Source organism: Lissotriton helveticus, chromosome 6, assembly GCF_964261635.1.
Source record: "Lissotriton helveticus chromosome 6, aLisHel1.1, whole genome shotgun sequence".
Taxonomy (NCBI): Eukaryota; Metazoa; Chordata; class Amphibia; order Caudata; family Salamandridae; genus Lissotriton; species Lissotriton helveticus.
Genome location: NC_136067.1, coordinates 1,792,695,974 through 1,792,723,153, shown reverse-complemented (window position 1 = coordinate 1,792,723,153; position 27,180 = coordinate 1,792,695,974). Strand labels below are relative to the sequence as shown.

The 27,180-nt window shown below is 45.6% G+C and overlaps 1 protein-coding gene across 1 annotated transcript in view; it reads left to right on the top strand.

The window, feature by feature from the left end:
* Positions 1-3,370: 3,370 nt before the first annotated feature.
* The window catches only part of PLEKHH2 (pleckstrin homology, MyTH4 and FERM domain containing H2), a 666,795-nt gene continuing 642,985 nt past the window's right edge, over positions 3,371-27,180 (top strand). Inside the window, exon 1 of the mRNA XM_078649687.1 lies at positions 3,371-3,496. Within this exon, the coding sequence (XP_078505813.1) occupies positions 3,374-3,496 (123 nt within the window). The 5' untranslated portion in view covers positions 3,371-3,373. The remainder of the gene's footprint in view (positions 3,497-27,180) is intronic.

Below are 27,180 nucleotides of genomic sequence, written 5' to 3'. Positions count from 1 at the left end.
GATTTTGTAGGTGCATCATTCACTCATGGTGAGGTTGGCTGCAGCCTGGGCTTAATGATCCACCAGCAGGAGCAGTGACCATTTATGGTAACCTGGAATGCTTGCAGTTGTACTAAAACTTCAAGATTCTACTGCATTTTGTTGCTGCCCAGATCCAGCTATTCTCAGTGTGTTGTGGTCTAGGGAAGCTGGACCTTCTCACTAGAACACCCTCCAATATGTGAGGCTAAACCTAGTGTCTACCTTTCCAGCTCTTGGACTAAACCTGTGGCATGCTTCAGCCCTCGATAATCACCCCTAAGCAGAGCCCTCTCAACAGGAGAAACCATCCATGGGGGTGATGAAGAATCAGCAGCCTTTCTGTAGCCTCTGATTTGACCAACTCTTGGAATGCTTACTCACCAAGACATTTTGTCACCATTCAGGTTCCAGGCACACCTTTTCCTCCACCTAGTCAGTAGAACATTTGCACCATCCGGTCTGATAGCCATTTCTTGCCTGGCAGTTACTCAGGACACTTTCATATTAAAAGAGGATGCCTCACTGCCAAACAAGCCTTTTTATGTTGTATACAAACTGACATGTAGTGGTGCAAACAGAAGCATGCACGGATGACTTTTACCATCCTCCTGAGACATACCTGTGAACTGGCTTTTGTATTCAGCCATTCACTCAATATGGTTGGACCTTGACAGAAAGACAAAGTTATATGTTTTTCTGGCTCTCGGATAATTTTGTTTTAAATGTCTTTCTCGTTTACCATCTTTTGGACTTGTAATGATGACTTTTGTCAACATTGTGTTGCATGTATTGCTTATTTAACGTGTTTATCTTGGCCTTTATTGTCCTTCAGTGCTTGTTTGAATATGCATTTATTGTATATGGCATTTCTATAGAGCAAACCTAGTCAAAAGGTAGCAGAGCTCTGTACATGGTCAAAGGCAACCTTACAGTTGATAAGTAATAGGAGAGGAAGCTGAGTTTTGGACGTTTAATGTGTTCTTTAAAAAGGCGAGTTTTTAACTCTTTCCTAAATTGGAGTCGTTTTTGGGCTGTCCTGATGGATACAGGGATGTTGTTCCAGTTCCTGAGTGCATAGATGGAAAGGGTGTGCTGTCTTGTTTTCTCTTTTTAATACTTTTTAGTCTGCAGTGGGATGGTGTCCTGGCTATGGGTGTGCCGAGAATCACCAGAGATGGTGAGTTTGTTTGCCAGAGATGGTGAGTTTGTTTGCAAGATAAGCGGGGATGCTGGTTGTGATAGCTTTTAAACTGATGCAGCTAGTTTTGAAGATGGTGCCGGCTTGCAAGTTGAACCAATGGCACTGCATCATGGTGATGTGATCAAATTTCTTCAGGCCCTGTATGAGACATGCGGCTATGTGTAGATGCCCTTAAAAGATGCCAATATGGAGTCTGGGGATCATGGAGCAGGGCATTACCCCCATGCAGATGCAAGAGTTCAAGGGCTTGAACAGCAATTCTGAAGTCACTTTCTGGAAGAAAATATTTGACTTTCTTTAGAAGAGTGGGCTGGTGCCAGGCTGTCTTTGTTTTTTGACAATCTGTTTATTGAGTGAGAGGTTGGTTTCCAGGGTAAATCCAAGTAATTTGGCATTCAGTGAAAGTTGGGGATTGAAATCATCACGGCTCATTTCATTAAGCAGGTTTCTACTGTATCTTGTTTGTTGTTTTTGACAAAAAATAGGAATTCTGTCTTGGGTGAAATATAAATAGACACTGGGCATCCAGATCTGCATTATGTAGAAGCTGTGTTTGAGGCATTGTATGTCTGAAGCAGAGGAGACTTTCAAGTAGAGTTGAATATCATCAGCATAATGGGGAATCTTGATGCTGTTATCTCTGAGTAGTTTGAAGAAATTAAGGAGCTTGGCCCTGAGGGACAAGGACTAGGCAGGGCCGTATACAAAAGTGAAAAAAGATTGCCTAAACCTCAATTTATTCATAAGCTTTTAAACGTAATGCTTCATGGCCAAACACATTCCTTTTTGTTTGTACCGGTATTTTTATTTGTACTTTTTTCTTCATACATTTATATCTTCATTAACTTTTTAGTATGAAAAGGGAACATGGTCCACAGTTTTTAACCGCATGCGTGCGGGCGGAATTCCGCCCGTACGCTGGGTTTTTTAAAAGCGCACTTTACGTGACGAGCTGGGCTCGTCATGAGCGTGCGAGGAGGCTACGCCATGACGAGCCCAGCTCGTCATGAGCGTCGAAGGGGTTAAACAATACATACATAGAGACTTTAAAAAAAATTCAGAAAGAATTTACAAACAACATTTGTGATCCACATATCTCTAAAAAACCTACTCTAAATACTGATGATGAAGGATAATGGAAAGACATCATCTTCATAAGAAGTGGTTTTGAGAGAATTGAGTAAGGCAGCCAGAACTGGAAGAGATGGGGCTTTGAAGGCTGACCATTGCAGAATTCTACAGGAAGCGGTGGGAGCGAGAGATGAAGCTGGCTCTGTATCATTGATGTGGTGTTAGATCTTCTGTATATTTTCACCGTAGAAGAGGGTGATGTCATTGCACTCTCAGAAAGTGCTTCCACTCATTCCCTCTTAACTGCATCGGCCTACTTTCATCGCACTGATTACATCTCATCTTGATTACTGCAACACCCTGTACCTCAATGTCACTGCAACATCACTAATTAAGCTCCAGGTGGTACAGAATCCAGCAGCAAGACTGATTTAAAATATTCCCAAACATCAGTCTTCCATTGTCAACGCAAGCTCTCTTACAGTTTTCAGGAAACGTAGAAAGGCATGGCTATTCCCCTCTTAATCCTCTGTTTGCGCTTCTCCCTCTGCTCTTGTCTGCCCAGCGCCTTGACACCTTCGGGTATAGTGCGCTTTGCAAATACTATCCTATCCTATCCTTTTCTGTGGAGTGAGGAATAGGTTGTTCTGGCTGGGGGTTGATGTAGTGCTTGATTGTCTTGAGCAACACTCTGCTTCTGATGGTGGCTTCATTGATGGTGCTGGTGCAGTACTTTGCTTTTGGCTAATATGATGAGCCTCCTGCATGTTGCACGGAGGGCCTTCGGTTTCAAGAGGTGCTCGGGAGTTCCGTTATTTTTCCTGTCTGCGGATGGATCATTTATTGTCAGTAAGAACTAGAGATCACCAGATGAAGATGCAGAAAACCACTCATGTAAATAAACATATACATTAATTAACACTACTTACTTAATGGGTTGATTAACTTTCATGTGACATCAATTGATTTGTTTGATAACATCTAAGAGACTTTGAATGATGCCTTATGTTTATTTAGCAGCACAGATACTAACTGTAGCTTTGCTGTAGCACTCAACCATGTTTCTTTTTCAGAATAAATATGGCGGAGCTTTCGGAGTCAGAGGCTGACGTGGACTGGAAAGAGAGATGCATAAGCCTGGAGTCCCAGCTGATGAAATTTCGAGTGCAAGCCAGCAAGATCAGAGAGCTCTTGGCAGAGAAGGTAGATACTCCCATTCGAAATATTATCTCAATGCAATTAAATAAAAGATAATCTGGTGATGACACAGCTATTGCGCTTCCAATTTTGAGGCAAGGTTTTGAAATAATATGCAGGTACTACTCTCTATATTTTCCGACAATTTAAAAAACAGTAAGGAAGACGTGACATCTTCATAATTTCAAGCATGCATGTTTTTATTTGCACGTTTTCAACCAAAATGTGCGTAACAACTGTCACTTTTCTTCCACTACACACAACATAACATTTCCATTTAGTTATTTTTTTTAAATTATTTTTGTAACCTTAAGTTGCTGAAGAGCCTCCTCTCAGTCTGACTAAATATCCACATCAGTGCATAACACATGTATATTTTAAATTATTGTTTCAATACAATTATGTTTATGATTAAATGCCATCATTTTTTGCGGTTAGATTTTTTTCCTTGTGCATCAATTAACTTTTCATGTTTATTAACTTTCATCTTCATTCAATACATTTACCAACAAATTGGATTGTATGTCCGACCTCCACATTAGATTGATTTTGGATGCTGTTCTAGGCGGGGTGGCCTACATCCGCCCTCGCCTCCTTGAGGACTGTGCTTCATGTGAGAGGTGTTGGGGTTTAGAAGCATGCCTGGTACATGCCATATAACTATTTCTGTTAAACTTAAAGGTTCATATATTTTTTTCTAGAACTGCTTTTGCCTTATAAAATGACCTCTTCCTTGTCTTGAGGACCACCACTGCGTTATTTTTTAGGAAAACTTGTTTCAGGGGACATCTAAACCTGGCTTCGCATACATCGTTTTAATTCAAACTGAATTGTATATAATATCTTTGCTTTTATTACCAATTGATGGACAGCGCCCCATCCTTTCCTTTTGAATCTTTTATGGATTTTCTACAGTGTCATGCCACACTTATTCATCATAGTAAAAATGTGTGATACTGGCTCCCTCCTAAAGTAAAATCAATGAAAAATCTGTCATGCCCCTATGAATGTGAATGCTTTCTTCATTTTCACTCTTATGATAAATACAATATTGTTTTTCATCTTTTCTGTTAAGTTCGTCCCAGATCCTATATGAGGTTTTATGTTTTTATGTACACGCGCTGTTTCTTAAGGCCTTCACTTCACTACGCATTGCCTGTTACCATGGTGGCATCAGAACTAAAGATAGGCCTGGACACCACCAGAAATGTGGCCCACATTCGCAGATCTCGACCATTCAAGGATCACAACATTTCATAGGGCATTGATTGTTAGTCTCAGGGTGGTAATTTCGTGAGTTGTAAAAAAACACAAACAAAAGTTAACTATGAAGAAATACAATAAAAAAAATCTGCAACAATTTTGCAACTCACAAGTAAAGGATTTTTTAAATTCAGGTTTTAAACAAACATTTGCAACACGAACTAAAGAGGGTGTAGTCAAAGAGTAGCTAAGTGCATTAAAAAAGTATTACAGTGCCCTTGAGCACCTCATATGGTCCATACTACATCAGGACTGGCTGTTACTTTAAATTAAACATTCCAAACCTTAGGGAGGGTCAAAAAGATGTTGATATTTATATAAAACAGACAGACTCATACTTAACTGTGACAAGGGATATCTGCCCTTCCAGACTATGGTCTACTTAAAACCCTACACCTGCTCTCACTCAGTCTTATCAGAGCAAAATTCAGTCCCGGGTCTTGATTGAAGCTTGAACTTATAGGATAAGTATACGTTCTTCTCGTCCCATATGCAGCAGTACTGCAGGGCCTGACCTTTAATGTCCATTCAAGGGTAATAATCACTCAACCAGTAGCTGTCATATGCCAGCCCATCGGTCTGCTAACAGTAAAATAGCTCCTAAGACAGGCGCTCAAGTCAGTGGGGCCTACTGAGAGTGGCCAAGCGTGAGACTTGCCACATTCCCTTCCAGATTATTTTAGCCCCTTTACATGATCTAAAACAACTATCAAGGTGCATGCAGCATGCCTCTCCATACAAACATTATACATCCTTTGCTTCGGAGTGCGAGACTCACCCATGAGTAAAACAGGAGGTGGTGTGGCACAGATGGATGAAGTCACTGAGCTACCAGGCAAACTCGCTCGATTATATAAGTGATCATTTGAGTCTGCAGGGTAGACCCAGACTTTCATCCTGTCAAGGATGTTTAAACAGGTACCATTGTTTTGAGTATTGATAATACTCATTAGTTATGCAGAAAGAGACATTTCAGTTTGTGGTGTGCATTAAATCTGTATGAAACACGAGCACACGGTAGGTCTTAAATGGACTTTCAAGCAGAAAGAAGGTGGGAAATGGGTTCTCTGAAGTCTCCCTTTGTTTCCTATGAATGAAGTGAAGAAGAGAAGGACGTTTGTGGGCTTTCCCTAGGGCCCATTTGCAAAAAACATACAAAAGCATGGGCTACGATGTCTGTCTCCGCAGGTGCACATCATCGTCCTATCTCCTCAATTATAATATACGTTTTTATGGCTCGCGCAGTGAGAGCCCTTTTGTCTGGGGTTCCTAATAGGAGCCTGGAATCGCACACGTTCATGCGTGTGCTTTTCCTGTTGTGCCCCACTATTGGCCTTTGCTTGCGTGTGTTTTAGCAATAGAGCACGCAATAGGCCAAAGGCAGGCGTATTGCTCCTCTCACGGCCTATTGGTGTCTATTACGCGCACCAAAGGCCATGTGCTTTTAATTATCGTGCCCAGACACTGGCGTGATAATTGAAAGCACGTCTCGCTGTGGCACGCGCGCGCACACACCACTCGCAAGCTTCTTCTGTTTTTGGATCCATTTCATAGGGAAGCAACTAAATGAAAGAACCACTGATGCTGAGGTCTTGTGTGCTTCTTGTTTGTGGAAGCACACTACTTCTGCCCAATGAAAACAACTACTCCTGTGTCCCATCTCCTGGTGATACTGGTATGATTGTCTGGCAACAGCTGCGCTGTAATGCCAGACCATAACAATGAGCTAAACAATGTCTTTTTCCTTCTTTATTTTTCTCGTTTCTCTACGTCTGCGATCATGTCGTCTCCCTTTTGTATTTTTTTATGTTTTCTTATCAATGCACACTCTACCCCTTAGGACACAGCTGTTCCAGGTGTTCATATTTTGGTTAGCCTAACGTTTAAATCCTGTGTGGACACATCTGAATATTTCATAGTTGGCCTTTGCTGCAACCGGGCATTTTCGGAGCGCTCACTTCTTACCACTCGGCGACTGTAGCAGTGACCGCTCCAAAATTACAATGATCTGCTATTCTGAGAACTCCTGTTCTTAAACAAAAGCACATTTAGCTATACCGTCTTGGCGATCACAGGGAAAGCTAATTATGTCATACTTTATCACACTTGATAGCATCAGACACACATTTTCGGACATGCTCTTTTTAATGGGGGCAACAAGAGATTAATGCTGATTAAATAATAGCAAAAAGAAAATATATCTAAATCTGCCAGAAATCTATGGTTTGTGTACTAGGATAAAGTGAAGTCTGGACGCTGTATCACAGAATTCTGTTCTATGCGCACTTTTTCATATAGAGCTTTTCCCCTCCCATGGATAAGCCACATTCCTTTAACCCTTTGACTGCCGGGGCGTCTTTGAATTCGTATGCTACATTTTTGCAGTGTTTGGAGAGATGTCGAATAGGTACTGGAGGGGGGCCTATGTCGAGGATGTCTCTATAAATGACATACAGGCACCTTTATATGATGTGTGCGTGTCAGGGAATTAATGCGCGTAAATGTCTCACTCAGATTGAAGAAAGACCTGCGCAAAAGATCCTAAGAAAATGTGTTTGCTCATTTCGGATGCTGAGATCTGGACATCCAACTGGTTTCCTCAGAATGCAGTCAAAAACTGCTAGTATGCGACTGCTCTGTCATCGCTCGCAGAACACTTTTATCATTCAGATTGCTGGAGAAGGCGCCACTGAAAAGGAACAGACAGCGAGGAGTGCGGCGGCTCTGGCAATTTCATTTGTTCATAATATCCCCTCTCAGTAAGGCCAGTAACTACCAACATAGACTGTTTCCGTTCAATAACGCGACATGATAACCTGTTCAATATTTGAAGTCCTCACCTGAAACTCATAGAATGCTTCAATCCACTTCTTCTTGAGAATAGGTGATGATAGACCTCTGACGTCGCAGGTATGACGTGTCACTTGAGGGTACGAGCACTCTTCTTGTGTTACTTCACTAGAGTGTAACCTACAATCTTGTGTCATGGAGTTTTGCCCTAACTGGTGGACAGAACCGTGGCACCATCTGCCAGATGATGTGAGGGTGGGACTGTTATCTGTCCCCTGAAAATGACCTGGGACGGGGGTCCTTCCTCCCTCTCCTGCTCTGAAAGTTAGGTAGGCCTGCGGCCTTCCACCAATCACTGATTTCCTCTGACGAACCGTGCCCTCAAGCAGCTGTTCGCTGCAGGAGATACCTTTCATCTACCGGAAGTGGGGGCGGGGGAGGGCATTGTTCCTTTAATGCGAGCACATCAGCTGCTGTGCCCTTGAGCCACTTGCCACATTGCCTTGGCTGGCAGCCAGTGTAGTAACTATATACAGCGCCCAGGCAAACCATTTCTGTGTGGCCTTTCAGTGTCTTTGACTCTCCAGGCAGCACTGACTTTATCCATAAGAGAGTTAAGGGAGGAGGCAGGGTCACTTAAGAAACTTTTGTTTTCTAAGGATGGCGCTGCACAGCATTTACGTTTTGATCTTTGCATTCAGACGTCGGAAAGGTGTGTGTGTCTCTTTAATGGAATGCTAAGACCAGTGGTCGAACTGGGTAGGATCGGAGGGGCATGATGTGCCCACACCTTTTTAATGTAAGCAAAATAGTTCCCCTACTTTCTGTGAAAAGATAACCGCCCCCGAAGGTTAATTCCACAAGCTCAGTTGCTTCTCCTGTGCTGTGAAACCAAAGGCGAGTAGACATCTAAACAAGCCTTCTTGCCGGGTGCCTGCTTACCTGAAAGAAAGAAATGTGCACAATGGGTCAATCTGCAAATGTAAAGGGGGCTTGGAAGCTGACGTTCGCTTTGATTAGTGGAATCACGTGACACATCCTGATGACGCAAATGTCTTCTTTGCGAGTGCTGTAGGAAAGCAGTTACCAGCTAAGCTGGGAAGTATGTGCTTTTTAAAGGGGTTTACGGCAGGTGTTACGCCCCTAATTATTCTCCATTGCTCCAACTAGGATTCAATTCCTGGCTCTCTGGTAACAGACACAGACTTCTGCAGCGCATGAACTAATAGAGGTTTCATAAAGTCAGATAGTGCAGTTCCCACAGATTAACTTAACGTACATTCATTTATTTTAGATTTAAGCTGGTATTTTATAGGTACATACCTGAAGGTGAAAGACTGAAAAAAGTTTCAGAATATTTAGTTTTTTAGCTATGTCTTTGACCCAGCCCCAAGCTTACTCACCCCGCCCCCCTTGTGCACAGCATCACAGTTCCCTTACTTTTTAAATGCACTTGGATCGCTGAGTAAGACACACTTTAGTGCTCTGACTAAACACAGATGTTATGTTAAAATAATTTGTATAGCGCACTCTGGTTTTATGGCGCTACTCTGAGTGATACCTGAACCGCAAAGAATGACCTGAGACCTAAGAAGTTATTCATACGCCTGTCGGAACAGCCAGTTTTTAAGCAGTCTCCTGAATCCAAAGAGATCGGGATAAAATCGGATTTCAGGGGGAAGGGAGATCCAGGGTTAAGGGACTAAAATGGCGAACCTTCCACCACCTGCATGCTTCAATTTAAAGGAGGGGGTAAACAAAAGTTGCTTGTAGGCAGAGCGCAAATTGCGCGTGGGTGTGTGCCTTGTAATCAGGTTGTCTAAGAATTTAGGGCTCCTTCCATTTAAGGATTTGAAGATGTGACAACAAACCTTGAAGGCGCAAAGTTGACTGATCGGGAGCCAGTGTAGCTTCCTCAGGAGGGGAGTGACATGATGATACTGGGATGCTGGAAACTCAAGCGCGTAGCTTAGTTCTGTACCAGCTGCAGACATTTAGTTAAAAAATAAGGGGATGCGAAAATACAGCCAGATGGCATAGTCAACATGGGACATAACCATGGCAAGAATCACCCGAGTTAAAGCTTCCTGGGTGAGGAATCTTCTAATCATTTTAATTTTCCTCAATTGGAAGAATCAGGTGGATATCAGTGACCCAATTTAGTACTTCATAGTGAGATCATGGCTAATTGTTACCCCAAGGCTTTTTGGCAGACCTAGTTCCTTGGGCCAATAATGAGGACCCCAGGGCTTTTTGTGAATACCTAAGAAAACAAATTTCTCCTGGGGAAAGTTGCACCACACTGAAATCAGTGATATCAATTGGTCTACACCCTATCTTATAAACCTTTCAGTCCAACACCAGCATCCATGCCAGCTATAATTTCACCAGTCACGACCAGCCGGGATCCCCACAGTCAATTATATAACACAACACAGGTGAAAAACTAATGTGCAAAGGCAAACAGATTTTTAATAAAGTTACAGATAGTATACAACAAAGTTAAAAAGCTCATATGAGTGAATTCATAACGTATTCATTGGAAAAAACAAATCTGCATATCGGTTAAAAAAACATTTAAAAACGAGAGAACAACAAAAGAGGTTCACCCCTCTGACTACATTTAATAGCAGTTGTGCACCAAGGATATAATGTAATGTAAGAGACATTTCTAATGCGCAACTTTCACTCCAAGGAGTATCTTGGCGCTCGCACAACTCAGGTGGAAGAGTTGGAGGGAAAAAAAAGGATGTCCTGCATTCTACACCACAATTACACCAGAGTCCTACACATGTCATCGGGCAAAGAAAAGATCCAAGTTTTCAATGCTTTCCTGAAGGAGGTTTCTTGGGAGAATGAACGTAAAAAGAGGGGAAGCTTATTCCAGGCCCTGGCACCCAAAACAAAGAGGGATTTACCACCCTTTGTAGCCAGTTTAAAACGAGGAAGAATAAGTAAATTCTGACTGGCAGACCTCAGGCAGCACGTCGGGTGATATCTTTTGAACCCATTGCATATGTATTTTGGACCTCGTTGGAAAAAAGCCCTAAAGGTAATTAAGAGAATTTTAAACAGAATTCTTTTACCTATTGGCAGCCAATGAAGAATGTTAAGTGCTGCTGAAGCTGAGGACCTACGAGGCCAACGCAGTACGAGGCGGGCCGCCGCATTTTGGACCATTTGTAACCTGTGGAGAACGATTTTATTGGCTCCAGCTTACAATCCATTACAATAGTCTAGCCTAGAACTTATTAAGGCCACTGCGACTGTTTTCCTCGCCGATAACGGAAGTAGATCAAAAAACTTCCTCAGTGCTTTTATGATCTGAAAGCACATCCCTGCCACTGCCACAGCTTGGGGTTTAAAAGATAATTGATCGTCAAATTTGATACCCAAATTGCGGGCAGACGTAATTGTATTGGGGGGAACATCTGCCTCCACTGGCCAACACATTTTTGGGGAAAACAAATTATGACTCCCGACTGGTAGAATTTCTGTTTTTCCGGCATTGCACTTTAAATGGTTGTTGGTCATCCATTTAAAGGTTGCTGCTAAACATTCCTTGAGGTCTTCCTTGGCACCTGGCCGCTCCCTATCCAGCACCAGTATGAGTTGAGTATCGTCAGCGTATGAAATGGAACTGATCTGGAATGACGCGATCAGTTTCACTAGGGGTACCATGTACAGATTAAAAAGTACAGGACTCAGACTTGAGCCCTGAGGGACCCCTGAGCTGACATCTTTAGCCTCGGACTGGTATTGGCCCAGCACTGTGACTTGGCGTCTATTGCTGAGGAAATTCCTAAGCCACGCCAAGACCTGTCCTCTTACCCCTGCGGCAGCCAACCGGTCCACTAAGATGTTATGTGAGACCGTATCGAAGGCTGCCGACAGGTCAAGTAGGATAAGGACAGCCTTCTTTCCTTGATCCATTGCCGCCCGTAGGGTCTCTGCGGTAAAAAGCAGGGCCGTCTCGGTAGAATGTTCTGACCGGAATCCTGACTGATTAGGATGGAGAATATTATTCTTCTCCAAAAAGTTAGTCAGTTGACTATTGACAAACTTTTCAGTCAGTTTAAACAGGGCAGGTAGCAAGGAGATAGGGCGCAGATTGGAAAGGGTGGAGGGATCAGCAATTGCCTTTTTTTGGAGAGGCTTGACAGCTGCAAGCTTCCACTCTTTAGGAATGTTTGACGTAGTTAGAGAGGAATTAATAATCCTGTTGATTATAGGATTAACCATCTCTACTAAAATATATACTATATACTATAAAATATAGACTTGAAAACTGCACCCCATATGCCCGTAAAGCCACTAAGTTTGATTAAATGAAATCATCCGAATCATTGGTGGACGATAAGACCTTGGTCTTCTTTTAGAATCTTTTTACAAATACCCGTGGAGGGGTAATAAGAGAACCCTGTAGCGACCATAACAGAATTAGGAGCAACTGGAGTGTTAAGAAGCCCAGGAATGATTTTTTAATGCTATGTACAAACCTTTCTGAACCGCCCCAAAGTTATCAAGAGGACACTTTTGGGGGTTGTTATTGAAAGAGAACGGTTGATTCATTTTGTCCTGAGGAAAGGTGGCCAACAATAATACAAGTGCCATCGAAACTCGTCGACGTACTCATTGATGTTATATCCAAAGAATTGTCTGTGTATTTAATAGACGTATTGATTTATGGACACCCGTAATATATTGTTATGAATGTGACACGGAGTAACGCATTTATGATGTTTTTATGATCACACACTGTCTTTTGTTGTTCTCTTGTTTTTAAATGTTTTTTTAACCGATATGCAGATTTGTTTTTTCCAATGAATACGTTATGAATTCACTCATATGAGTTTTTTAACTTCGTTGTATATTATATGTAACTTTATTAAAAATCTGTTTGCCTTTGCACATTAGTTTTTCACCTGTGTTGTGTTATATAATTGACTGTGGGGATCCTGGCGGGTCGTGACTGGTGAAATTATAGCTGGCATGGATGCTGGTGTTGGACTGAAAGGTTTATAAGATAGGGTGTAGACAACTTGATATCACTGATTTCAGTGTGGTGCAACTTTCCCCAGGAGAAATTTGTTTTCTTAAATACCTGTGGTACCCCTTCTCTTGGGTGTGGGGTCGCTCCCATCCTGTCTTTTGAAGGCTTTTTGTGAATACCTCCTGTTAGGACCAGCTCGGTTTTGTCCGGGTTAAGTTTTAAGTGGTTGCTGTTCATCCATCCGCTAATGAACAGCATGGTAGACTGGAAAACACGGAACGAATCAGTGGAGTTGCTGATGGGGAATATAAGTTGAAAATCATCAGCATAGTTGGAAGTGCAGACCCTAACGACGGCACAACAAGATGACCTCGGAGCACCACTAGATCCCGAGGAACTCCGCAACACCATCTTTAACCTCTCGAATGGTAAGACTCCGGGGCCGGACGGCTTACCGGCCGAGTTCTATAAGGCCGCCTCAGACGTCCTGATCCCACAACTGGTGAGGATGTACTCCGCGGCTGTCGATGACTTCACCTTACCCTCGACTCTTAATGAGGTGACCCTTGTCTCCTTACTCAAACCTGGCAGAGATGGCACGCAGATGGGCTCTTACCGCCCTCTCGCACTTCTGAATACAGACTACAAAATTCTAGCCTCCGCGCTTGCCCGCAGACTGGCCCCTATGGTTCCTGCGTTGGTACATCATGACCAAAACGGGTTTGTACCGACGAGACACACATCCCACAATATCCGACGACTATTTCGCTTGCAGGAGTACGCCACAAGACAATGGCCATGAGCAGGGTGCCTTGTGCTCGACCTGGAGAAGGCGTTTGACTCGGTGGAGTGGCCCTACCTGCGAGCGGTCTTGGAGAAGTTCGAGCTAGGGGATGACTATCTGACTATGATAGCCCTCTTATACCGCAAGCCCACAGTCCGAGTCTGCACTGGAGCGTTACTCTCTGACCCCATTCGAGTACGGAGAGGCACCAGACAGGGTTGCCCACTGTCACCCCTACTGTTCTCCCTAGCAGTGGAACCCCTGGCTACGATGCTCCGGTCACAGGGAACCAACTGGGGAATACCGTTGGCGGACGGACTGCATGTAGTGTCCTTGTATGCTGATGACCTGCTCTTATACGTCAGGGACCTAAGCAACGTCCCAGAATCCCTCACTGCCATCTTCGGCACCTTTGAGGAAATGTCGGGATTGCGAGTAAACTGGGCCAAATCGGGGGCCTACTCCTTCAGCCTGAACGTTCCCGAACGTGACATACACATCGGGGGTGGAAGGTTGCAGTGGTACCCCAACACGTTCAGATACCTTGGGATACACATCTATCGAGACCCAATGGATATCTTGGAAGGAAATCTGATGAGGGCGATCGCCTCTACCAGAGCACAGGTGGGGTTCTGGAACACACTACCGCTAAATGTCCCTAGTCGCATAGCCTTAGCTAAAATGATAGTCCTACCGCGGCTGTTATACTACTTTGCGAACATACCAACCTATGTACCTACCCGGGTGTTCCGAGACCTCGAGGTCCTGCTGCGAAACCTGATTTGGAACAAAGGTCGGCCTCGGGTCGCATTGACGAAACTCTGCATGCCTACTGCAGAGGGCGGACTAGCAGTTCCAAACATGGAGTTATATTATCTAGCAGCACAAATGCAGTGGGTGTCAGGCTGGCTAGGTGGTAAGAACCTGGGCGACACGGCAACGGATACCACTGTTTGGTCCCTGTTCCAGATTCAAGTACTATTCCATCCGCTGACTCGGACTCCCCGACCGTCGCAACTACTACTCGCAGTGGCACGCAGATGCTTCCTCCGCTGCTTGCGTCTAACACGAGCAACGACACCATATGCGCCGATATTGCCGCTGTTAGGCACCCCGACAACGGCTGGGACCCTGACCACTTTAAAGTTAGATAGCTGGATCACCGCAGAGGTGGAAACGATGGGCGATCTTTACTCTGACTGCGCCCTCCTGCCCTTTGCAGCCCTCATAGGGGATACATCCCTCCCGGCTGGACAGTTCCTAACACACGCGTCCCTCGTTCACGCGTTGATTACCGCTTGGGGAGACATGTCTAGAGAGCCACCAACACATCACTTCATGCAGTACCTGCATGTCATGAGCAACGGCACTCACATTATTCATTGGTTAACACAGGTACTCCTCCTACACACACACCCGGCAACTGTCACCTGAGGGAAAAATGGGCGACAGACAGAGGACGGGACTGGACGGACAAAGAGTGGGCTATGATCCTGGCTGGTCCAGTGAACATCCCCCGCAGCCCTCGCTTCAAAACTATACAATTTTACATACTGCACCGCGCATACCTCACCCCTGACAAGATAAATAAGTACTTTTCAGTAACGGACACTGCCTGCAGCCGCTGCTCTCTTCTAGGCGCGGATCTCCTCCACATGCTCTGGCTCTGTCCCGCCCTCCAGCAGTACTGGGACGGAGTGACCATGATACTCCGACATTGCACGAAGGAACAGGTACCGAGCACATGGGAAGCCTGTATATTGGGTTTGTACAGGCGCACGCGCCAAAATAAGGTCCAGACTAGATATTGGGATCTTGGACTTATCACAGCCAAAAGACTACTTACTAAGCGGTGGAAGGCAGCCACACCCCCACACCTCCGACACTGGTGTCTGTCGCTGACAAACTGGGCACGGGCTGAGAGCTCTGTCCTGACGCGGGAAGAGACAGCAGGGCTCAGAAAATTCCCCATAGCACAACAATGGGAGGATATACTACACTCCTTCCTGCAGAAATGTACGGAACAGGGAATTACGTGAAGAATTATGTGCTGCCACCCCCACTCCCCGATATGAATTCCTGCAAACCGCACATGATGCACCATACACCATCCAACCGACCATTAGGCTCAGCCCACTGTCTGACGTGTGCTTACCTGTTTCACACTGACGACTACTTGCCCCACTCCCGGACGCATACCGCCACATGTGATGCTGCGACAGAAGCCCAGGCTCCACACCGGAATGCCACACCCACCGACCACTCGTGGGCCCCCCCCTAATAGCTCCATCAAGCGGACAGCTTGCACTTTCCCGCGCCCCCCCCGGCCCCCCACCTGCCTACCCCGTGAGACACGGCTGACACGCTGATTCCGACCTCCCCCCCCCTCGACGATATGGCGAACTCTGCATACACCTGCCCCCACCCACCTCCTGTATAACCCATGTTCCTGTTTTATAGTTAGTTGTTGATTTGGTTTCATCTCCTCTTAGACCATGTCCGCACACATACAACTCCATGCCTTATACCATTTTGCGCCACAAGGCGCCCTCGGGTGTGACAGCTAAAGCTTAGGCACCTCGCCTGGGCGCTAAGATACAGAACAGCTATTTCCAACGGAATGGATGCACAAGGCGGTTATGTGCCCCAAACGCGCTTAGTCGCTGAACACCCTCATCGCTCCCTCATATTTATTTATTTATTTAGCAATTTATAGAGCGCCTGGTGACCCGGAGGCATCCCCGCGCTGTAGCATTTGTGGAGACCAGAGGGGGGAGGGGACTTTATTTTGGGAACAGCAGCGTTTTCAATTTTTTCCGGAAAAGGAGATGGCTGGGTTCCAGCCTCAGGGGGCGAGGAAGTGAGTTCCATCCTGAGGATGCTTTTACAGAAAAGCGTCGACCGCCGGTGCGTGCCTTCCTGTATCTGGGGACGTTGGCCAGACGCTCATTGTCCGAGCGTAGGGACCTGGGGGCCTTGTAGGGGGTAACCAGGTCTCTCAGGATAGCAGGGCCGAGACCGTTGAGAAGTTTGTGTGTGGTGCACAGGGCCTTGAATTCTACCCTTTGTCGTATTGGAAGCCAGTGGAGGGCCTTCATCGCTGGTCTGGCTGAGACTCTGGAAGGGAGATTCATAAGGAGCCGGGCGCTGCATTTTGCGTACGCTGAAGTTTAGCCATAGTGGCTTCAGGAGCTCCTAGATAGACCGTGTTACTGTAGTCTAGCCGCGCAAGGATCAGGCCTTGGACCAAGAGTTTCCTAGATAGGGGCGGAAGTAGTGGGAGGATCTTGCGGATGGAGCGCATGAGACCAAAACAGGTGCCTGCTGTTTTGGCTGCTTGGGTTTTCAGAGACAGCTCGGGTTCCAGCCAGACTCCTAAGGTCTTAATTACTTGTTTCGGGGTGGGTACTTCACCGAAGACGTCTGGCCAGACCGATGAGGGGATGGTGGTCCATTGCTTGCCCAAAAGCATGACTTCTGTCTTTGATCCGTTTAGCTTGAGCGATGACTCGCACATCCAGTGGTGAATTTGCTGGAGGCCGTTCGGCAGATTGTCTGGGTGATTGTCCAGATGTGAGAGTGAGATGACCAATTGCGTGTCGTCCGCATAGCTCACTATCTTAATCCCGAAGGGGGCGACGACATCCTCGAGGGGGGCCATGTAAGCGTTAAATAAAGTGGGGCTTAGTGATGACCCCTAGGGGACCATATGACACTAGGCCCGTCTGAATGTTGACCCACAATGAGACACTCACCAATGACGCACGTTAGACGTAGCGGGCTCGGCCGCCACCGTCGCTACTGATGAGGGTGGGTTCGGCACAGCTACTTTGATCCACTGATGTTATACAGGGAAACCCATAGACCGCACACTTACTTGGCAATATATGTATATATGACTACGGTGTTATGTGACGTACTGATATACGCTGCCGGACCCCAGGGTTGTCGGCCTTGAAGCTGTGTTCCCTTACCCTATCTACCACAATGTTGGTTATCTGCAGCTGGCCCGGCTGGGTTGTAAGCTACGATGCTGTGTACACTGTATGTTGGACAATAAAGGTCTTTAAAAAAAAATAAAAAAAAAAAAAAATAGTTGGAAGTGCAGGCTTTCCGCTCCTTCAATGCAAGAATAAGGGGGAGGAGGTAGAGTTTGAACAAAAGAGGGGAAAGTGCATTCACAAATGCATTACATTGTCACAGGCAATTAGACCTCCTGAATATCCGTTGAATACACTTGAATATTTCGTTGCCACAGAGTGCACAATATATGACTCGATCTCATTAACATCAGTGGTATTATAGGACTGTGATGCTACTTTCTTTCACATCACGTCCTGTGATGTCACTGCAGGTTGTATGTGCTAATTCCTCCTCCATTTTAGGACCTGTTCTCTGTTGTAGACTGTCTGTAATTGTGTTTTAAAACTCAAATTAGTAGACGGGAATACCATTAGCCAAATGCTACCCTGTCAACCTGTTTACCACCCTTTACTTTATTTTCAGTGTTTATGCCTCGATCTTGCATTTTTATATCTTAATATTCATTTTAATAGGAGTATTTATGGCAGACCAGGCTAGCTGCTTTAAGCTTTTAACTACTGTTTTTCTAACTGGCTAGTAGTTTCATCAGTGTCACATGTAACTGTCACTTCTGGTGTTGCCAGTTCTGATGATGTCACTGGGATCAAGCGTTGTGGCTTACAGCTCGATCCCTTTGGAAATTTGGAGTAGGCACTCTTGGACCTGGCTATTTTGCCTTTTAGGGTGCGATCCCGTGTTGGACGGTTTGAGTGTGTGGAGAAGGCGCGGGTGCACAAGAACATAGGGGCCAAAATAAAAATGTTCATCCTTTACACCTGCCCAGTACTTTGCAATTCTGAGTTTGACGCATGGAATGGGCAATAATGTGGTGGACCTTACATTACCAGGCCATTTCCCCACATATTTAGTTCATCTTTCTGCTGTGTTTCTGTGCACAGTTTCCTCTTATTTGAGTGCAACCGGAATGTGTGTGCATGAAGACACAATTGGATACATTGGCACAGGAGTCTTCCATCATGAACTCTGACTTCGGCGAGGCGGTATCTTCCATGGGTATCTTGCTCAACCAAAGTCAGATTTGGGCCCATAATATTAAGAAGTAAAAGGCTGAGCTACTGTTATGTATGGGATACAATACTCCCTTCTTACCTTATAAGTACATTACAAGTCACAGAGGAGTTCCATGATCATACAGCGGAACAATTATAATATAATGGGGTAACCCAAAGATGTCCACGGACCTGGGTAACGATTGATATAGAAAAAATTGGTCCTAGACTAATTTTAGATCACAGTTTAATTGCCAAACATTCATCATTCAAAGAATAGATTAGAGATGCATTATGGTTAGCATATGATCATTAATGTATAGTACATTCGTCAACATATACGTAAGTACATTCTCAACAAAGGGGCGGCACTCAAAATAGTTCAAGTGGTGACTTTTTAATTCCACAAAAAGTTTAACAGATCACCATATGCATGTTGACTGCTGGAAATGGAAAGGTTGCTCTAAAGGGAGTGTGGAAAAGGAAACATGCTCGTGTTGGAGAATAGATAAGGAAAAAGAGGATCAAGATATATTCAACAGATAATTAAATGCAATTTATGTATAGCAAACTGACAAAAAAATGTTACAATTTCTCCTCATCTATTCTCCAACACAAGCACCTTTTCCTTTTACGTATATGAATTTACTATACATTAATGATCATATGCTAACCATAATGCATCTCTAATATATTCTTTGAACGATGAATGTTTTGGTAACTAAACTGTGATCTAAAATTAGTCTAGGACCAATTGTTTCTATATCACATATAGAGGAACAAGGCCAAAGGCGTAGTTCATCTATAAGGTTATCGAACTCGAGGTGACTTGCAATATCTTTATCGTGTGCGGCAAGGGCTACTATTTTTCATAATAGATGCTCAGACTGTCACCTTTCACACAACGCACTTAAATCCTTTGTGCGTAGCTCTTTCATATGAAAGACAGCGCATGTTTGCAAACATGAAAAACAAATATAGCATCCCTAGTTCAACATTAAACACATCACTTGTTAGATATTTGTTGCAAAAAGATATGAAAATAAAAAGTTTAATGCGTCAGTTTGAAAAAAAAAAAGACGTTGTCGCTCAGAATGTCATTTTTAGGTCTCGCCTAGGCAGTGCTTGTGCTGTCTCTTCAAGACGTGCTGTATTCAGGTATGGAACTGAACTCCGCCCGTATTTTTCATTGGCTTGCATCATTATCCTTTGTATATGTTGACTTCTGATTTGTTATTAGGCTTATTAGTCCCTTCTTAGTCTTCTGTGGTTACCTCCCATGAGGACTGGCCTTTTTATAATTGTCCTAACTCAGGAGCTTTCATTAGCAATTCAGAGAACTATTTACTTACTTAATGAACACAGCACTCACGGGATGCCAGCTTCAGTAATGGCACTCGTGAAATGCCAGCTTCAGTAATGGCGGCTGCTTCCTAACAGAATTTGCATTTGCATTTCTTGTTTTATTTGTGGCTCCCTGCACGACTTTTCTTTTTGAAATGTATTTACTTTTATTTAGTAGTGTAACAATGGCGGCAGCATGAGTATGCGCAGCTTGCAAACTCTTTGCCGCTTCCTAGTGTTTTAGTAACTCAGTGCGGCGCCTGCTTAATGGGCATCGCTCAATAACATGTAAATACGCCCCCTTCCCCCTTCCATCCCCCATTGCTTGGACGTCTGCAAAAAGAAGACGCTTTCTTAAGGCACCCGCTTTTATAAAACACTGCAGCCACCTCCTAATTACCAACAATGGCAGTCACTGGCGTCACTAGGGGGGTGGGGGGGTGCGGACCGCACCGGGTGTCACCCCATCTGGGGGGTGACACCAATCTACACTGACGAGTCTACCTGCGTCCTGCTTTAGTGCAAGAAGCGCGCCACCACCGCACCCCGGCCCGCCGTAGCTACGGGCACCATCCGCCATCTGCATTCTGCACGTGCACGGAATGGATGGGTCACAGAAGTCAAGTAGTCAAGGGTTTGGGTTTGCATTGTTGTTCTGTGACGAAAGTCGAAACGAAACCGAAGCCAAACCAAACCCAGTTATGCATATACCAGGCAGGCAGGCAATGGCATCGTTGACTTGCAGTTTGGTTTCACTGACACTTGCCCAGCAGTTTGGGTCCCAGGGCCGTCAATCTTATCCCTACTACCAATGACGTGATGGCCCTGGGACAGCCCCCGCGCTCTGTGTGCAGTGCCCAACTGCACCTGCTGCTCTTAGCCTCTGGCGCGTCACGGCGGTCACGCGCCCGCCAGCGCCAAGGAGTGTGCGTACTGTGCGTCGTGAGAATAAACTTAAAAAGAACGACGACGACACCGGTCCGAGCCGAGGCGAGTCCGACTCCGGCACCATCTTTTCTCTCCCCTTCAAATTTGGAACTGTGAGAGACTGGTGACAGTCACTAGTAGTAGAGACAGTAGAGAATAGTATAATTTTAATGTATAATATACTGTATATCATTATCATAAATACTGACTGCATGACATGAGACTGTCGTAGTAGTAAGCAGTGCAGTGGCACACAAATGAAAACACGGCCCTGAGGGCCCTCTTCGGCGGGTGCAAGCTGGCTTTCTAAATTCTTCCTATGCCCCACACATGCCCTTTTCGTCGAGGTAGCCTGCCCCTGCCCAGCCCATCCCCCACCCTCCAGCGCTTCCAGGGCCTTTATTGCATTGCCAAATATGCCAAACATTGCAAAATTGCTGCATTATATCAGAAAGAGTGCGGCCGGTTTCGAGGATTTCTAACCCTCAAAGGCAGCAGGGAATCGATGGGTTTTTAATGAGCTGCTGCGTGCCTATTAAGCTCTCGGCCGGGGAAAGGTTGCTTTGTTTATTGAAGCCAGCGGACTGTATGCAGGTGTGTTAATAGAGATAGAGATTCAATCTTTGAATATTATGTGACAGGCACTGTTGCAATCATGTGCAGGCCTCGAGTGGGAACCTAACATTTCATGTCTTTTTTGGATATACCAACTTAGGCCAAGAGCTCTGCCTGTGCCTAAAAGTTGAACAGAGCGTGACGCCCGCCGCAGCTGCTGCCACTGCACATGCGGACAATGACAGCCTGCTGCAGTGCTGCCTGATCGCGCCGACACCGGCAGTGACGCACGCCATAGTTCATTAGGCATTATTAAAAGGCTCGTCCGTCCCTCCATCTCAAAAACACGGATCCCTGTGCGTCCTGAGTGAGTCCAACCCCTGTACTGAGTCGAGAACAAAGGAGCAAGGTGACAGACGACCTCCATAGGAAAATACCCCTTGTTAGGGCCTCAGTCAGTGCGTGAATTGGAAATATTGAATTGCAGGCACTCACTAATTAGAGTACCTGCTTGCTCCTGAGAAGTGCCGGTGCTCTCCCATTAAATATGTTACAGCAGTGCTGAGAGGTGCAGATACTCTACCCTTCACATTCAGGTAGTGCAGGCAGGGCCGGACTGGCTACCGGGCAGTTGTGTGTGCTGCCGAGCTGGGAGCTGATTTCGTTGATAGGGACCTGCGTGTGAAAAACGAAATTCGTTTTGCTTTTTTATTTCAATGCGCACGCAGGTCCCCATCAACAAAATAAGCTCCCACCACAGAGAGATTAGCCCCCAGCTCGGCAGCACACACAACTGCCCGGTAGCCAGTCCGGCCCTGAGTGCAGGCACGCAGTACCGGGCAGTATCTTCCCATTTAACTTCCCTTTTCTCTAACCACTTCACCGAGCCCCTAGAGAAGACACCATGCCCTCCTGCCTTCTATTTATTCCCTACGTAGCATGCCCCCCAGAGATGACCTCTGCCTTCTACTCTCGGCACAGCACTGCCCAGAAAAGAAGACGCCTTGCCTTCTACTGCCTGCATAGAGTCCCCCCTCAGAGATGACCCCTTGCCATCTACGCCTTGCATGGCATGGTGATGGTGTGCCCAATGGGGGTGATGATCATGCTCTACAGTTGTGCTGATCCTCTTCAGATTAACGCAGTGGGCGTGTGTGGACAAATCTACCTGGCTGAGTGGGAATATAACGATGCTCTCCAGTTGACAAAAATGGCACCTTGGCAGATCTTTCGAGTAAGTGTTGCCGGGGACTGCGCGGTAATGGCATTTTGTTTGCTTTGATACTTGCACAAGTGCCACCATTGCCTACGAACGTAACGTTTGTTCTTGTGCTCGAGTGTCTACCATATATTGCAGTACTATACATTACCTCTTCTAATTATACTTTGTTTTCTCTCGAGCAGACTTCACTTTAAAATAGTTTATTGGGATTAGACTGTAGACACCTGGTGCAGAGAGATCTTTGTTTACCCAACAAATTCCAAAGCATTGTAGCTGTAAGATAACTTTGGTGGTGAATACACTTGCTGGCGAGATCTGTGTGCAGTCTAGTTACAGGCCGGCCTCACTCATACAAAGTATAAAGAGACAGACTTAAATGTGATGTCCCAGCTGCAAAGTGAAGCATGCACCACGCAGGTCACAGATTTGTATTTTATGTTGGAAGCTCAGCGAGTTACTGCTTTCATTGCAGACATTCTTGAGTGAGATAGGTCTCAGGTTACCAATTTGTAATATACCTGCTTAATGAATTATGAACCATCTTTAAGGAATTGCATGGATGGTAACTGCAAGGTATAAGTTTAGAAACAGTGCTTTTTGCTCAGTATTTCATTATTCAAATTTTTCACAAAAGTGTTCCTTTAGTAATAAAGACGCATTAGTAGTAATTGCTTTTATACACTGTTATTAGTTTAATTACTCGTGTAGATAATGCATCTAGCATTCAGACTGTGGATGTGAAGCTCTTACATTCAGGGATTGGAAAATTCAAAACCTGCCTTCAGTCATCTTTTAAAGACTTGTGTAACCTGCACACATGTCACTTTTTCCTCCTGTAATGCACCGTTTGCAACCTCATGTATTTTGTTTGCTCACAATTGTTACTTTTGCCTCTTGTAACTTAACGTTTGCTTTTGTAATTTGTTCACTTGTAATTTTCTCCTCATGTTTCATTACTGTTCCTATTGTGAAGCGCTCTGACGCCTTTGGGTAAAGTCTGCGCTATATAAAAACGCATAAATAAATAGAAGACCCTGTCCGGCCCCGCCCTTCCAGCCTCTTAGGCTAGTCCTGACCCGGGCGGTGCATTGTGCTTGCAGTTGCACACGGCCGGCTGCATGATTCATTGCTCAAGGCAGGGAGCAGGCCAGGCCTTTCCTTGAACTCATCACTTCTCTTGCAGATGGTTCACTTTGGCCTTTGTAAATATAGGAACTAAGGGCCAGATGTAGGTAACGTTTTTACCGATTCTAAAATACCGAATTTTACCGAATCGGTATTTTAGAATCGGAAAATGGGATGTAGGTAAAAAATCGGTAAAAAATACCGATTCGGTAAAAATCGGTATCGGACACTCGGAATTTACCGAATCAGTATTTGCCGATTCAGTAAATACCAATTCGGTATTCCCCATTCATTCCTATGGGCCAAAAGGCCCATAGGGATGAATGGGGAATACCGAATCGGTAAATACCGATTCGGTAAATACTGAATCGGAAAGCAAACAAAAGTGAAACTCAAGTAGGCAGCCAATCAGGTGCCAGCACCATCCCCCTCCCTACCAGGAAGTGGCTACACACGCAGCTGCAACTAATTAGAAGCTTCTGGAAAGGCAGTTGGAGCTGAGCAGAGTGCAGGAGCAACAGAAAGGGTTTGGAGCACTTTTAAAAGTGAAAAATGACAAGCAGCCAAGAAAAAGAGCAGCCTGAGAGGAGAAGGAAGCTGACATTCAGCAGCATGGAGCTGCAAGTCCTTGTGGAGGAGGTGGTCAAGGTGTACCACAAATTGTTTGGCAGGCAGTCCCTCACTGTGGCTGAATCAGCCAAAAGAAAAATTTGGCTGGACATCATGGAGAAAGTGAATGCCGTGGGGGTAACCACCAGGGACATAGATGACCTGAAAAAACGTTTTTTTGACCTGAGGAGCCAAACCAAGAAGAAAATGGCAGAACAACACAAGCAGGCATCAAAAATAGGCGGAGGCAAGAACCCAGCACCCCTCCCTGACTGACCTGGAGGAGATGGTGGCCTCAACACTTGAACCAGAGAGCGTCTGCGGACTTGGAGATGTAGACAGCTCGGCCAGAGCTGCAAGCAACAAAGGTAAGACAAATGCACTGCATTCCCCCCAACAGCAACACCCTTACCTGTACCATTAGTGGGCAAGTGAACCCAAGTCAAGTACTGCTAGCAATATACAAGGCAAATGCATGATGAGATATGTAGACAGGAAATGTAAGGACATGTCATACAGCACACCACCAATTAGTACATGTAATGACTGCATGCAGACCATGGCCAATGTGATAATTTTTTAATTGTAGTGACTGTGAGACAGTAGCGCTTAGCTAATGTACGCTCATATGTCCACAGGTGAAACGTCTCGCAGGCGCTCGCAGGTGTTGGATTCCAACCAGCTTGTCCCACACCACGGAAGCGAGGATGGCCCCAGTCCTCTACCCCTATTCGGACCGCAATACGCCCATTATTACACAGCGTAAGTACAGCCAGGACAAGGGGAGAAGGTGGGAAATATCCAAAAAGAAAAAGAGGTCCCAAGACTCTTTCGTGGCTCAGCTAAGCAGACCCTGAAGTTATGAGAATACAGGTCTTCTATTCTGCAGAGGGGAAAAGAAGAGAAGAGACAAAGAGAAAAGACTTAATCTCAAAACAATGTCCTCTCACCTGTGCCACTCACAAAACATACCCAATATGCCCAACACAACCCTGTTCCCCTCCTTACTTGTAATGCCCAGCTGAATCGCCTGAACAAAATGTCTTCTGGGATATCCTGGAGTAACCAAAACAACTCCTGACTCCAAATCGTGGAAAGGAAAAAAATAATGGACACCCACTCGCAAATGATCAAAGTATCGGGGAAAAAGTCTCCAGACTGAAAAAACCCCGCTGTAGCTTATCATACATTAAATCGTTATTTCATCATAACGAATATTTAAGATGTGGCCACAAAACTAAAACAAACGATTCTTAGAAAAAACGCCTGAAGCTCTAAGCTCCGTGAATGCGTCCAAATGACACACAATGAGGTGGACAGACTACAAAAAGTCCGGAACCGGGCAATTACGTGTCGTTATCACCACACGCAAATACAGCACACGCCCGTCTGCCAAGCAAGTTCCAATGTAACAACACGGTCCAGGACAACACAGCGTACGTAGGTCAGTGTATCTTCCAGAAAGCACACAACAGTCCGTGTGAATCCAAAAGTAGTCCGCCTCGAACCTGAGCAGAACGAAGCCTCGCTCTGCCAAAATCCAATCCCAAAATACGCTCCCAAGTCCACAGAAAATCCTCAGTGTACCAATTACCCAAAACCTGGAAGAACCCAACCAGGCTAGAAACCAAGCACTGATCCCGAGTGCTGGCCCCCCTGATAAGACAAAAAAAGAAGGAGGGGCTACAAAGGGGAGGAGGCTACCTCCGTGACTGAAACAGAGAGAGGACACCGCTAGTACACAGAACAAAATAGAAGAGAAAAAGATGTAAAAGGCAACTAACTCCCCTATTTCCCAACAGCAGGAGGCTGAAGGGGCACCACCTGAGAGGGAGGAGAGTCAGGATGCAGGACAAAGTACCCCCAACGTACCACAGGAGAAAGCTGCATCAAGTAGCCATCCACCTGCCCAAGACACAGAAATGGGCCAAGAGTTGCAGGCGTCCCCTAGCAGATCACAGTCCCCTCTCCTGCTGTCATCACCAGAAATGCCAGCATCACAGCATGATGTGATACCCCCTTCACAACCAGGCAGGAGGCATGTCGTGGCTCCACTCCCCGATTTGGAGTCCGTAGCAGCTGACATGGAGGGTGACAGACAACAGAACTTGCCCGTAGCAGTGAGGCCTGGTACAACGCACTCTAGTGCAGGGATGGGCCAAAGTACAGCAAGACGCCGCAGAGTGCAAGAAAGGCCAGCAGATGCACCAGTTGAGGGTGGAAATGTGTTCCTTGGTCTGAAGGGGATCATGGTGCGGATACAAAAGATGCAGGGAAGAGCCATCCAGGCATGCCAACGACAGCTGAGGTCCCTGAATAGTAACATGGGAGAGATAGGAAAGGGCATCAGTGAGATGGTACAGGTCAACAAGGAGATGGTACAGGTCAACAAGGAGATGGCACAGGTCAACAAGGAAATGGCAGCAGGGATGCGGGGAATCAACAACTCGGTGCAGCTACTATGCACCAAAATAGACAATGATTTTGCTGCAAGGCACAGGGATAGGCGTTGTGCACATGTCCAAAGTACAGCCATCAACCGCCTGGCCACAGCCACATCCCTGTTATGCAGGAGAAGCTCCAACATGCAGGAGGCCATGACACAAAACACAAATGAGGTCACCAGGGGCACGGGCAGGATGACCAGTGCCCTTGAGGTACTGTTGAATGCACAAACTGCACACACAGCTGCTCTGGATGTGCCTATAAGTGAGGAGAGCATGAGCAGGAGCAGCATTGGAAGCACCCCTGTAACTGAAACCAGGAGGAGCAGGCGCCATGCTGAGGCCACAGGCCAGCAAGACAGTGAGCAGGTTGACCAATCTACTAGTGTTACTGGGAAGCGAGCAAGGAAATAACTTTCACAGTGCATGGTGACCTGGTCCAGAACTGTGAGCATTGCAGTTAAATGCTTTCTGGTGCACTTTTGTGCTTTAACATACCAACGTCATTACAAAATTAAACTAGTGTTCTAGCATTCTACAT